This window comes from Carica papaya, chromosome 6 (assembly GCF_054855325.1).
Source record: "Carica papaya isolate Zhongbai chromosome 6, ASM5485532v1, whole genome shotgun sequence".
In the NCBI taxonomy this organism is placed as follows: domain Eukaryota; kingdom Viridiplantae; phylum Streptophyta; class Magnoliopsida; order Brassicales; family Caricaceae; genus Carica; species Carica papaya.
This window is the reverse complement of record NC_142314.1, coordinates 2,643,368-2,657,512: the sequence shown is the minus strand read 5'-3', so window position 1 is coordinate 2,657,512 and position 14,145 is coordinate 2,643,368. Positions and strand designations below refer to the sequence as shown.

The following is a 14,145-nucleotide window of genomic DNA, read 5'->3' as shown; positions in this document are numbered from 1 at the left end:
CGCTCTCAAATTCATTCTCTTTTGTAGTTTTTCTTTTTTTTTTTTTTTCGCTGGTCGAGTTTTTTTTTATGCCAACGATTTTGAAGTAATATTTTTTTAAAACGCATTTAAAATTTTATATTCAAAATACAATTTATAGAAAATAAATTAGTTATATTAAACTTAAAAACTACATTAACTGTATCAATATATATCAATTAAAAAAAAAATGGATTATAGATTATGTTTTTCTTCTTGTGTTATATTAGGTCATCCATGACATGTTTGCTTGAATATAAAATCGGAGAGTTATATCAAATATGTGGCATAGTTGTTGATAATAACTAGTAACAATAATAGGCATATGTTAATCAAAAAGAGGAGGAAAAAAAGGATGGTGGGTTAAAGACAATACACAATAACAATATGATAGTGTAATAATTAAGATTTTTAAAGTTTATTTAAAGATTACGAGTTCAAACTTCATTAAGAATGCAGAGTTTGTCAATAATTTAGTTAATTAAATTAATAATTTAATTTATTAATGTATTAGCAAAATTATAATTAGTACTAAGATATATGTAGAGGTAATAAATATTTTATAAATGATAATTTATTTATATATAATAGTAACTTTTGGAAAAGAAATGACTTTTTTTTTTTTGAAAAAAGGAGAAAGGTACAACATGAAAACGTGTCTGATGAAAATGTGTGCAAGTAATTGAGTGCTTGTCAACATTATATATATATATATATATATAGTGATTATTATAGTCAACATTGTATGAGTGTTTCCTTTTCATTTCTTTTTCTTTAATAGCTTTTCGAGAAACCTCTTTTTATATATATATATATATATATCTATATGTACATCTATCATTTTCTGAATCTCGTACGGATATATTGGGTTTAGGCTGGTTTGGAAAAACTAATGAAAATCATGGTATTAGTGTAAAATTAATAAATAAATCAAATTATAAAAAGGAAAAATATTAAATTTTTCTCGAAAATTTAAATAAAACCTCTAATTTTGAACTATTTTTTTTTTAAATAAATTATTAAAAAATAATTGAATTTTGTAGATCTGATTATCCCAACTGCTCTCTGGTTACTTGACAACTTCACATTGGTTGTAGTTGAACATAATACACCATTAATTAATTGTTCCGAATAAATAAATAATTTTTTTAATTATAACGGCAATAATGCTGTGGTTTCTAAATTAGGGAACCAATATACACAAATATATACACACTTATACATATGTGTATGTAGTATTGGACTAACGAAAAAGTATATAATATCTCGAGTTGAATATCAAAGTCATGGTAAAATGTCAAACCAGTGAGAACCCATATATACACACGTGTTATACATACACATTACGTTTAGTTATGTGTCTATATATATATATATATATATTTATATATGTTGTGAAAAATAATAGTGATGAAATATTGAAAATCAGAATACGTACAAATGGAAACTTTTTTATGAAGTCAATAAAAGTTGGCTTAAAAGATTTTGGTCAAATAAAATGATAGGCTCTTAATTAAATTGGAATTTGGAATTTGGAATTTGGAATTTTTGATTTGCATTGGAAACATATTTTGCTTTTGGCAAATCCACATGCGAACTCAAAAGGCATCGGAATTAAACAAAACCCACGTAGTCTCAGATATTATGATACAATTTTTTTTTTTTTTTAAAAATTTTCTAGCAAAAATTAAGGTTTATTATAAGTTAATTAATTATTCTAATTTTTATTATAAGTTATATAACGTGTACGTGTACGTGTGTATCTAATTATGCTACATATTATATATATATATATATATGGTGGAAAAATATTCATAATATACACGATTGATTCAAAGTGCCAACATTGGAACGTAAATGCCAGCTTTTATCTCTGTACTTTTTGCATCCAATCACGTGCGAGTTTATTTTTTAAATATTTATTTTTAATCAATTGCTATTATTGGTAGATTGGGTTGGAAAAAAGTGTTGCCTAAAAAATTATTTTATCTCAGAAAGGAATTGTAATCATATGGAGATATTATATTATATTATATTATATTAGATATGAGCACTAAGCATTTCAAAATAATGTGTCTTATCATTTCACCTAAAACAAACTATACTACATAATTTAATATTATATATATATGTGTGTATGTATATACATATACATCCCACGATCTTGAAGATGTACACGTAACAAGATAATATAGTTTAAAATAAAATAATAAAAAGCAGTCGAGCAGTTAATATTTTGATGTAATTAAGAGATACATATAAAATAATCATAATATAAGAAAAAGACATATATATATATAAATATAATGTATTCGCCTAGTTGATATTAACTGTAACGGCCCCGGAAAATATAAAAAAAGAAATGAGTATTTAAATATATCGAATGCGGAAGCGAGATCAAAATTTCAGTTAACATCCCTTACACGAAAAAACCCAAAAAAACGTACTTAAAATACAAAAGGTTAAACTAACTAAGAAAGAAAACTCGAAAATAAACTATGCGTATGACTACAGAGTCTCTAGGCATCCCCTTCGTCGTCCTCCTGCGGAACGGGCTCGGGAACCATGTCTTCCTGATCTGAAATGGTTAATTAAGGAGTGAGCTACACTAGCCCAGTAAGAACATCACGATATCTCACCGTCACGGAGATAAAGGTGGGTAGAAAACCACAAAAAGACCAATGGAGCATAATTTACAATAAACTCGTTTATTAACATGAAAACTTTTACCATCCACTTACCTCGGTGGAATTTATGAAAACAATATAAGAAAAATAATAACATTATCACAATCATGGAATAATATAAGCTGTAAAACATAGCACTTATCACGCCTTTTGTAATTCAATCATTATACAACATATCCTTTTCTCATTTACCAGCCTACTAGTATCCATGGGGGTCCATAGGGGTTCCGCTACCCGTTAATCTTTAACATTCATAATCAGTTTCCAGGGCCGTCCCCATACCCCGTCCGGTATGGGCGCCAAAACCATAAACCTCAATACCCCGTCCGGTATGAGGGTGAAACGGGCCGTCCCCATACCCCGTCCGGTATGGGCGCCAAAACCATAAACCTCAATACCCCGTCCGGTATGAGGGTGAAACGGGCCGTCCTCATACCCCGTCCGGTATGGGCGCCAAAACCATAAGATCTCCATGCCCCGTCCGGCATGTGAGACCACAATCCCGGTAGGGTTCCCTACGGACCCGGTCCGTCCACCATCTCCCAGGATATCTAGTCAGGCTGACCCCGTCATACAATTATCAGTCTATACAATGTTTCATTTCCCTTTTTCCTCAATAAGCATCATCAATTCACATTTAAACAAGCAAATCGTAATTCATGCCGAACAGACAACATACAGTATCAGTTCTTCAGTCATTCAACCCATAATTAATAAAACAGTAATATATGCATTCGAAACTATAAAATGAACACATCAAACCCCATAATGCATTTAAAGCTGTAAAACAGTGTAAAACATGCCAAATAACAGTAAATCATCAATCACACTAGACTCGGGCTCCATTAGCAACCTTAAGCAATTTCACACATGCGTTAATTCAAGAAATACCGTTTTATCATTTTGAACTTTAATACCGTGATAGGAAATAGGGTGAGGGGTCCTTACTTGTTTTCGAGATCCGAATACGATTCACAGCGCGCCTGCAGGCCGTCCCTAATTTTCCCTGAATTTTTCCCGGGAAACTGAAACACACTAACAGTACCTGCACGTGTTCCAAAAAAAAAATCCAAATTAGGCCCAGGGCCTCCTTCGGCCCAAATCGCAACTCCGGCACGGCGGCTCCGCCGTGCTCCGGCGACGGCGCCGCCGCTGGCGGCGGCGAGTCGCCTCGGGTTGACTGTTTTCGGCCGTTTTTGGCCGAATTCGGCCACACTCGCATTGGTCCTTGTCAGAAAACAACCGTAGGGCCCTCGGGGGGCCAAAAAATCACGGAAAAGCGGAGCTTACCGGCGGCGGCACTCTCGGGTGCAGCGGCTCTCCGGCGAGGTTCGTGTTTTGGTGATTCGGCTCCGGTCAACCTGTAGAGAAAAGAATGGTGATCACGGTGATATAAAAATTGCATCGAACGGAGGCCGGGAAGGGCCTCGTCGGAGGCAAAAACCGAGAGAGGGGGCGCGGCGGCGCCGCTGGGCTTCGGCCGCGTATTCCGACCGTTTGGCCGGGATTTCGGCTTCGATTTGGCCATAGGAGGAATCAGTGGGGAAAAACGAGTCGGGGGTATGAAATTTACCTCGACGGCGGTCGGAAATTTCCCCGGTGCGGCGGCGAGTGGCGGCGGGTGGCGGCGGTCGGCCTCTGGTTCGTCTTCTCCGGCGAGCGGCTGGCGGCTAGGGTTTTTGGTCTGGTGTGGAGGTTCTATTTATAACCCCTTGCCTTTTGATCACAGCCGTTCATTTCGTTTTAATCTGGGCCGTTCGTTTTTGATTGAATCTGGGCCGTCCGTGCGTTTGAATCTGGGCCGTCCGATCGCGTGATTGATCTGGGCCGTCGGATCGCACCCACGCGGATCGTCAACGTGGCTCCTTTCGGAGTGACGCGATCTTGCCACGTGGCAGGCCCTAGTTGGCCGGGACTGCTGACCGGGCCTGCTGACGTGGCTGCTGACGTGGCCCCCCCTTTTTTTTTTTTTTTTTTTTTTTTTTTTTCCTCCTCCTTTCCGGGTGCTACATTAATTATATGGTTTATTGGAATATAAATAATTGGAGTATTTTTTTAGTAATTTAATTATTGAGATAATTAAAATAATAAATACTTAATATATTAAAAAAAAAATTTAAAGCACAAAACTTAAAGATAAAATAAATTATCGCCTCTCTATAAAATGTGAATTTTATTTTTTAGAAATTTGAGAGATTTGTATCAATAAACAAGCTAAAAGACAAAATACACTTTTTCTTACTTGGATATGGATGATATTTTAACAAATATCTTCCAAGATATATATATATATATATATATATAGTGAAATATATACGTGTGTTTGTATAATATATACACACACACACACATATATATATATAGATATACGAAAAGATATGCACAAGCTGTCATCAATGGCATGAAAAAAGAGGATTGAAAGATAAGGGATCTAGGAATATTTCGGATTTGAGCAATTATTTATGTAATAATGATTCCAGTATTTTATTACATGCAATCTATATATGTGTGTGTGTGTATATATGTGTATATATGTATGTATATATATATTCTTATTTATTTCTCGGTAAATAAATGTTTTATATATTCATAAGGATTACGAGATCTTTCAAATTTATTCATAACGAAATATTTTACTATTTTATGTGATTTCTTTTTATTTACTTTTGAACCACTCCACATTATTATTATTATTATTTTTGATAATTTCATATTTATACAGCATGAATTTGTATATAAAATTATTCATTATTTAAGGTTCTTAAATTTTAAATTTTTATGTATTTGGGTTAAATAGTTTACATATTTGTCTTTTAAATATTAATGTTTTAATAAAATTACAATAATATAATTTTTTAAAAATTTCAAAACACGTATTTTTTTCCTGTAAAAAATATTAGATATATATATATATGTATGTAATATGTGAGATGTGAAACAAAAATGGAGGAGAAAAGTCAGCAATGGTCATTATTGTTAGAGATGGCTTGGTGGGTGACACCGAGGCATGTAGGTGTTAAGTGATTGGCCCTGAATGTTGGGTGAAAGGCCCACACAGGGAGATTGCAAAGTGCTTATATATATATATATATATATATATATATATATATACGCACACACATATATATAATATGTATCATAAATGTATGTCATGTAACAACAGGTTGTTCTAGTTCTAGTCCCCACATTAGCATTAAACAACGAAAAGCACTTTTGGATCTTCACAATTCAACTTGTGTATACATTGAAAGCACTTTTGGGTACTCACAAAACCAACTTATAATTCACACACACACACACACACACATATATATATATATGTAAGTATATATTATACATGTAACATATTCTTTTTCAAGTTTCTTTTATATGATATATACCCATGTGGGCTATCTACGGCTATTGTCTTGTGCCTATCACTCTGTTACCCTCTTTTTTTTTTTGACACATGACTAATTATTATAATTCATATATGTGTTTTTTAAGTTAAAAAATATATATATATATACATATTTTAAAACTTTTTGCCAAAAATAAAATTAGAAAGCTAAAAATCAATTGTTTTTTAAATATAATTTTTTAAAAATAATTATATGTTTGTTAGAAGTAAATATTTTTAAATGAGAATAGTTATTAATTTTATATTTTATTAATATGTAAATTTAATATTTTTAAGAATAATTAAATTACATACTTAAAATAATTATCCTATGCATGGAAATCTAGACCCACCAAAAATCTACGAAATCGGGTCCTTCAGGCGCGGAAATTCATCGCCGGCGGATCATTAGGGTCCGAAAGTTCTCATATGAGTTCGGGTTATTCAGGCCCAGATTTTCTCAGTTATGGTCATTTCAGGTCCAAATTATCTCAACTCGGGTCATTCAGGTCCCACAACCAAATTAATTAAAATAACCCGATTTAGTGGGCCCCCCAAAATCTCACAAATCGAGTCGTTCAGGCCTAAGGATTTTCTTAGCTTAGACCACTGAGGCCCAAAACCTCTCCGCTCGGGTCAATTGGGTCCGAATTTCTCGTCCGAGTTCGGGTTATTCAGGCCCAAATTTTCTCAATTATGGGTTTTTAGATCCAAGTTATCTCAAACTCGGGTCAGTCAGGCCCACAACTAAATTAATAAAAAATAATCCGATATAGTGGGCCCCTTCAAAATCTCACAAATCGGGTCATTCAGGCCCAAATATTTTCTTAGCTTAGACCACTGAGGTCCAAAATCTCTCAACTCGGGTCAATTGGGTCCGAAATTTCTTATCCGGGTTCGGGTTATTCAGGCCCAGGATTTCTTTCAACTCTCTCTCCGGGTTATCTGGGAGAGGATTCTGTTCTGCAAATTTGAATGGTCATTTGGTCTTCGGTGGGCCAAGTAGGAAACTGGTCTCTCCCGCCACCAGAGCCCCTACATCCATGGCTGCTCTTTTTGCTCTTCAGTGCTTCTCATCCTCTTTTTCGTTTCCGTCATCTTCCCTACTCCATAACCGGGTTATTCTCCCTGTGTTCTTGCTTTCATTTCATTGAAAAACAAACAAGGATTTGTAAGATTTTGGAGTTTAGTTTCAGGCTATGTTCTTTAATAGAGATTTTGTTGCTGTCTGATGTAGAGTTCTTTGCTTCAAAGATGGAAACCTGGGAATTTCTGGATGCGGAATCTCAAGTCAGTTTCTTCAACCACTGTTATACAATGGAAGAGAAGGTAATTTTCATTAGTTTGATTTTTCTTTCTTTTTCTTTTTTTTTAAATGATGTTGCGTGAAATTTCTTAGCAATTCCATTGTCATGTGCTCTAAATTATTCTCGGTGATTAGTGAGTATCTCTGATTGAAATGGGTTTGAAGTTAAGGATTAAGTGAATGATTTTTGTGGTTGATGCAATAATTTCAATGATTCAAGAGAAGAAAAGTGGAAAATTTTTAACAGTCTTTACGAGTTCAGTTGTCATATTTCATTGCCACACTGGATTCCATCATTACAATGATACGTCCATAGCCAGAATTACGTGTTTTGGCTTATAAGAATAAGACAATTCTCATTTAGACATCCTGAATAACTGTTTAAAACAATTTTTTTGATCATTCTTTACCATCTTCTGTTGGGAGTTTCTAACAATTCATACATATGATTCAATGATTATCTGTGGTTCTAAATGCTCAATAATCACTTTTAAGTTATTACTTTGGTATTCTTGTAACTAGTGGATGGAGGTATGAATAATAAACTGTCATCTTTCGATCTAATAAAACAGGAGAACTTTGATATGTGCAGTCAATCAAGACGCTGAGGAAGCATTCAAAAAGACTGTAGAGGTGGATAGATTGATAGATACACTCAGAGATGCAAATCCGAAGGAAGTAAGTTGGCTGTACTATGCTTTTTGTTGGTTCTTACTGTTATTTGTTTTCAGCTTGATGTCTCTTTTAATTGTAAATTCAGAAAAGAGTAGCTTTTCTCTTGCTACTCATATTTTTCGTTGTCATAAGAATGCTGCTTAGTCTGCTTGTTGAATGACCTATTAGGTAAAGTGAAAAATGTTAGTTTTTCTTGCTTCCTTATTTCAGCATATCTTTCGACTAGATTTTGCCAATATGTAATTTGACCATGTGATATTATTAAAGTTTCATCCAGAAAATGATTTAATTATTTTTCATCTTTTGGGCCTTAGATTTCAATAAATTTGTTGGAATGGGATGATATATTTCTCAGAGAAGATCAAAACTATGATCTTATATTGGCTTTTATGCAACAAACTAGAGAATTTTATTGTCAAATTATCCAACTTCAATTCATATCCATCAAGTTCTGCATGATCATAGTGCTTACTAATCCTATTACTGTTAGCACATTCTCTGGGTGATGGTCTTTTGTCTGCTAAATGTGGGACTTCCTCTTTGCAACTCTTAATTCATCTTTAAATACTTTTAACGCGAACTCATTATTTCTTATTTAACTTATGAACAGCTTGATAAGCTTGTTGTTGAAAATATACTTGCTTTCAACGAAGGTTTTTGGATACGACTTGCAGCAAGAACTGATACCTGCAAATCAGAAGATGACAAAGCACGGTTTTTGATTCAGTTTTATTTTTTTTTTTACAAAAGGTTTTTGATATTTAGTGAGACTATCCTTTTCAACTTTACATCTTAGTGATTTTCTTGGCATTTATATGCTTGCAGAAAGATTATGAAGAATTGGCTACATCTGTGATGAGCATAGTGGATTGTCTTGTCCATAAGACTCATGTCCCCCCTCCTCTCTCTCTCTCTCTCTCTCTCTCCACAGATGCACAAACACTTTCTCTTGCTCTTTCCACAGAAACACAAGACAACAGAATTTGGTCTTTCCCTTTCTTTTTCTTCATCTATGTAGCGTTTTTGACACTTCTGCATCTTCTGCAGGAAAAGATAGAATCAGCAACTGATGTTCTCAAGGCAATTCTGAAACCTGTAGTTGATGAAGTGGAAGAAATTCAATGGCCTCCTAGAGATCCCAGTGCTATCAAACTAATGGAGAAAGTAAGCTTTTGTTTCATTTTGTCTAATTTGAATTTAGTTCTATTCAAATTTGCAGTTGGAATTTTTAGACCGTAATGTCCTTGATTGTTGTCCCTTAGTTATATGTTATTATTTATACTAACTCATAATTCTCATTTTTCAGCTTTTAGTTGCCTTTCCTTACAATTGCATTTGGTTCAAATATATCATGTCTTCATTCAAATTTTATGTTTTAGTTATTTTTATATAAAATTAATCATAATTTATATATTTGATCCATAATTAAATCAAATTTTATTCATATTTTTAATTTTATAACAATGAATTTATTTTTGAATAGAAAACGTAATCCTATAAGCACCAAGGAGATGTAACCCGTTTATAAAGAATTTAAAAGTTTAGCAATCATATTCTTGCTTAAATACAGAGATTGTCCCTTAATCAAAATACTCAGAGCTTGGAACCAAGAGGTCATAATTAAATCAAAGTTAACGCCAATCCCCTAAAAGGGTCATCTATTCCCCTCTTTAAAAATGACCCAAAAGATAGTCAAAAGGAAAGTCTAATTGTATGCTTATCACTTCTGATGCCCCTCCACACCCATAGATCCTCTCTCATTGTGCATGGCATGCCCAAACGGCTATAAGCTAAAGTAGGACACTAAAGTAGGATATGGTTACATGTCATTGTGTCACTTTTGCATAAGAAATGTCCATTCATCCTAATTTCGCCTCTCTTGATCAACTTCTCGAAAGTGAGCAAGTATTCTCACACTACTTCCCTAGCAAAGAAAGTCACTCTAGGAGCTGCCTTCAACGTCCACACTGATCTCCAAGGAAACTTCCCTTTCTCTCTCCTACAGTGATTCAGAAAAGGTAGTAGGACTTGACCAAGAAGAGACCCTTGACACATAGATCCCCAAGTCGGTTCATCCTTGCTTCCCCCATAGAACTCACTCCGAAAGAGCACTGAGTAGCCCCATATACTCCACCTCCTAATCATTCAAATTTCTGGCCAGGTCAATAATCCAAACACTACAGCTAAGATGTGCCTCCTTTATTGTGATGTCCTTGTTTCACACAATACTGAAAATTGAGGGGAACTTTCAGCAAAGAGTTCCTTCTTCCATCTAGTAGTTCCTCCATAGACTCATCCACTTTCCTGACCCAATTCTCCATCGAATGTAGCTTTTAAAGGCTCCCTTATTCTTAACAATCCTCTTCCACAATCCAACCCATACGTTCCCATGTAAGTTTGTGTACTGCATGAACCTCTCCACCCTAAATTTTGCACAATCCTTGTCTCGGGCAACAACAATGAATTTCTTTCCTACTCTCTAAGAAGTGAATTACAGACATTTAACTTGAGTTGATAGAAATTCACTTGGAATTAGACTATTATTTTCATTTAAGTTTCTGTCCTATTTGCATTATATTATCATTTCTATTATATAGAATTAGAATTTGATTAAAACCTGATGGTACAGATATTTAATCTTGCAACGCCAACAAAGGTAGCTTATGTTGAATCCTTTGATAATTCTAATCATGGAGCCTAATCTACATAAGATGAAGATTCTTTCTTTTTCACCTTATCGTTTATGATTCCTGAATCTCCTTTTCCTTCTCTTGAAATAGGGATAGAATGGTCATCTTTGAAATCTTTCTTTAAGATTTATAGCTTATTCTGGAACATAAATGGGCATAAATGACAGTTGTTGCTATATGTCTTGTTTAAGAGTGCAGTAATAGATTGTTATTCTAATTGATTGCTAATTGATATATATGCATCCCTGTTCGCCATTTTGAGCACCAGGAAATAATCCAAAGGGAGAAAGAAGGGCAACTTGATGAAGGTTTCCTTTCAGAAGTTAATGCTCAGCTGCGACAAGTGAGCTCAATATAGTTTTGTGTTTCTCATGCTTTGACAACTGAACTCTTCTTGCAACAGTATTTAAATGGTTTTTTTTTCTTTGGGACTAAAAGTTCAAATATAAGTTACCATTTTGTTAGTCCTTGTCAGGCGAAAGAAGATGCAGATAAGCCTGGACTTGAAGCAATGTTGCAAAAGGTTTTGCAGCTTTATGCTTCTATACTTCTTTCAAAACGGAGTTATGCGAAGAAAGGTAATTTTTCAACCATTGCTCTGTTCATATGTATGCTTTACTTGGACTTTAGGCTCGCAAATTATATGGATATTTGGAATTTGTAGTTGGCTAACAAATTTAATATGAAAGTAGGACAACTAAAATGGTTTTTTGGCCTCAAAAAAATAGTGGTTCAAATGCTTTTCTTTTTCTTTCTCATGGAAAAATTTGCATAATTTTCATTCATTCAGGGAGAAAGAAACAGGGAGTAAACAAGTCACTCGGCAGAGTTTAGCAGGAGCTCATATAGGGCTTATTGATCCTTAACCAACAACTTCATTTATATAGAATACTATAATTTGTCAGCAACCGCTTATGTAGTTAAATCTTTCCCTTTGGTGGTGACTTTTTTAAACTTCATGCTGTTGATGCAGGGAATGAGATTTTGAAGGCAGAGCAATTTCTTGAAACCATGATCAAAGGTGTCTACGATCTCTGTTGTTATTATGCTTTACAATTGCTAACATATGAATGAGCTATTGCTACTAATTGCATAGACATGTTCTACACTTTTCCCCTTCTATATTTCTTTTTCCCCATTGTTGGTGAAGCTGTATTTTACAACAGCTTTTTAATGGAGAGCTGCCTTTCCTCTGAAGATAGCCCCAAATTCCTGGTTCCAAGTCTTATTAGTTATTCCTTGTATCTGAATCTTTTCAATATGTTTTCTCTTTCCGGTTTATAGAAACAATTCTCTGCATGAGTAGAATGGTGAAGCCCGAAAAAAAATATTAAGTTTGTTTAGGAAGAAAGGGAAGGGTGGCTTTTTAGCAGCAGAATTAAGCTTATATGGTGCCTATCAATATCATGGTGAGTATACAAGGCCCAAAATGGCTTATAACTTTGCCTAAGTTGTTAGGCCTTGGATATGTTCTTTTTATTTGCTACTGGGTTCCAATTTCACTTTAAACTAGGAACCAATATTGGAGGTTATCTTATCTAGGCTAGAAAAAACAGAAGAATATGGTTTTGGTCCTGGATATGAAAATTTGAATAACTAACTCTAAAGTCTCTTTGGTTAAATTCTCATTCCAATTTTAGCTAATTTTCATATGTTTCATGATATGTAAAATTACAACTTGATTTTTATGAACTTTTTTTCATTTTCATTTTTTCATTTCAAATAGAAAACAACTATTTGTTCCCTTACCGTGTGCTTCAAAGGGTCCTTGGTAATCATGTAAATTCTTCTCTTCCCTCTTTCCCACACCTCCCCATTTACTGTTTTTTTCTTAAAAAAAATTCCAGCATACTCGGATTAGTCCTTGAACCTGGGATAAAATTTGGTACATGATCCATATATACATTTTTGTATTCAATGTCCGGTTGGCCTCTGTATTAAAGAGCAAAAATGTTGCCCTGACTGAATGACCTTGGCCAACTCCTTGACACAACAAAAACAATCTCCTTTAAAAACTGGTGGAAGAATCTCTTGATATGATTAGTATCATCTCTTATGATTAAAATGAAGATGTTCCAAAAGATTTGCCCATGTTGGAGAGTTTGTAGCAATTAATATGGCTGACAAAAGTCTTATGATTGCAGCACCTGAAGAAGAATGGAACAGGCTTTTGATAAATGGAATGACTGTTGCCAAAGGAGAAATTTCACTGGAGGAGTTATCTGCTGTCATAAAGAAAAGAATCGAACGAACTTTAATCCGAACAGTAACACAATCGTCAACTTGGATATCTGATGATTGACTAATAGTATTTTCAGTTCTTACCGGTGACCTGATATTGCCATTTTCTTTCCATGTTGTCATCTTTCTTTCTCTCAGGAGGGAGGTTCGTACCAGCAGCGTGTTCTTACAGAGTATCTTAAAGGAATCCAATCAAGAGCAGAGGAGATTGTTCAATTGCTTGAAGGCAAGCCACAGTAAGTATCTGTGAAGAACTGAAAGCGATCTATACAGTCTGGTAAAGCAGGTTCATCCAAAGAACTTTGTAGAATCGGAATACGAATAAACTAATACCCTGGAGAACTCGAGAGGTGAGAAATGCACATATGCTCTTCGTTATATATGTATGCAGAATCAAACACCTCCAGAACAGCCTTTGAATAGTCTACTGCAGCTTCGATATGCCCTTTTGGTGACTTCACAGCATCGATGATTCTTCTTTGTTGTCCCGGATTATGCCCTTGTTATTGTTGTATTCTATGTCGTGGCTATGGTGATTTGTCTCTGATGAGTAAATAGCATTATGTATAATGAGTTCAATGACATTGCCCTGTGCTCTCCAAGTGAACTCTTCAATTGTCATGTTATTCAAAATCTCAAATTATATTGTGTATAATCCTGTCTAATATATGTGAGTATTTTTGGAACAAATGAAATATAGAATTTATTTTATTTTGAAATTAATTTCTTCTGGTGAATTAAATTATAAACTTGTAAAAATAATTTATGGAAATTAATGCATTTTTTAGTGCTTCCTTGATTGATTTCTTTGTATTTTAAGAATATATGTTTGTAGTTTCTAATTATTTTAAAGAAGTATCATAACTTGTAAAAAATATTTATGTATTTTTTTTTTACTATCGTGCAAAGTGTAATATTAACTATTTTTTAAATAAAATTAAATAATGATTTATGTATTTATTATTTTTTTTGTACTAAATATATATTTTTGTTTTTAATAAAAATTATTATAAAGTTATTTATATTATTTTTAATATATATTTTATTAATTTTTTTTATTAAGTTTTTTAAATGAAAAACTTGTTATGTAAAAAGCTTTTTATTTTTGTAAAAAAAAAATAATAATTTTGCTATTCCGTTACTTTTTCT

General features: G+C 33.7%; 1 protein-coding gene across 13 annotated transcripts; it reads left to right on the top strand.

Annotated features, from left to right (window-relative positions):
- The first annotated feature begins 7,030 nt into the window (after positions 1–7,030).
- On the top strand, positions 7,031–13,651 carry LOC110808207 (uncharacterized). 13 transcript variants are annotated; one of them, XM_088223034.1, is made up of 11 exons: positions 7,037–7,202; positions 7,322–7,413; positions 7,983–8,068; positions 8,676–8,774; positions 8,891–8,956; positions 9,113–9,229; positions 11,018–11,098; positions 11,231–11,333; positions 11,729–11,776; positions 12,900–13,021; positions 13,135–13,651. In XM_088223034.1, exons 1-11 carry the CDS (start codon positions 7,060–7,062, stop codon positions 13,234–13,236), a joined length of 1,059 nt encoding a protein of 352 aa, XP_088079160.1. In that variant the 5' UTR covers positions 7,037–7,059; the 3' UTR covers positions 13,237–13,651. The 13 variants fall into 13 exon arrangements, 10 of the variants coding, with proteins under 10 accessions (XP_088079161.1, XP_088079158.1, XP_088079159.1 ...); XM_022033616.2 differs by having other exon boundaries at positions 7,038–7,202; positions 11,024–11,098; XM_022033617.2 differs by having other exon boundaries at positions 7,038–7,202; positions 7,963–8,068; positions 11,024–11,098.
- Positions 13,652–14,145: the final 494 nt, after the last annotated feature.

Excerpts from the sequence above, each read along its gene's own strand:
- LOC110808207 (XM_088223032.1), top strand. The coding sequence starts at position 7,060 with ATGGTCATTTGGTCTTCGGTGGGCCAAGTAGGAAACTGGTCTCTCCCG. Across the intron at positions 11,099-11,230 it reads TTAATGCTCAGCTGCGACAA|GCGAAAGAAGATGCAGATAA; the intron begins GTGAGCTCAATA and ends AGTCCTTGTCAG. Across the intron at positions 11,777-12,899 it reads TCTTGAAACCATGATCAAAG|CACCTGAAGAAGAATGGAAC; the intron begins GTGTCTACGATC and ends TTATGATTGCAG.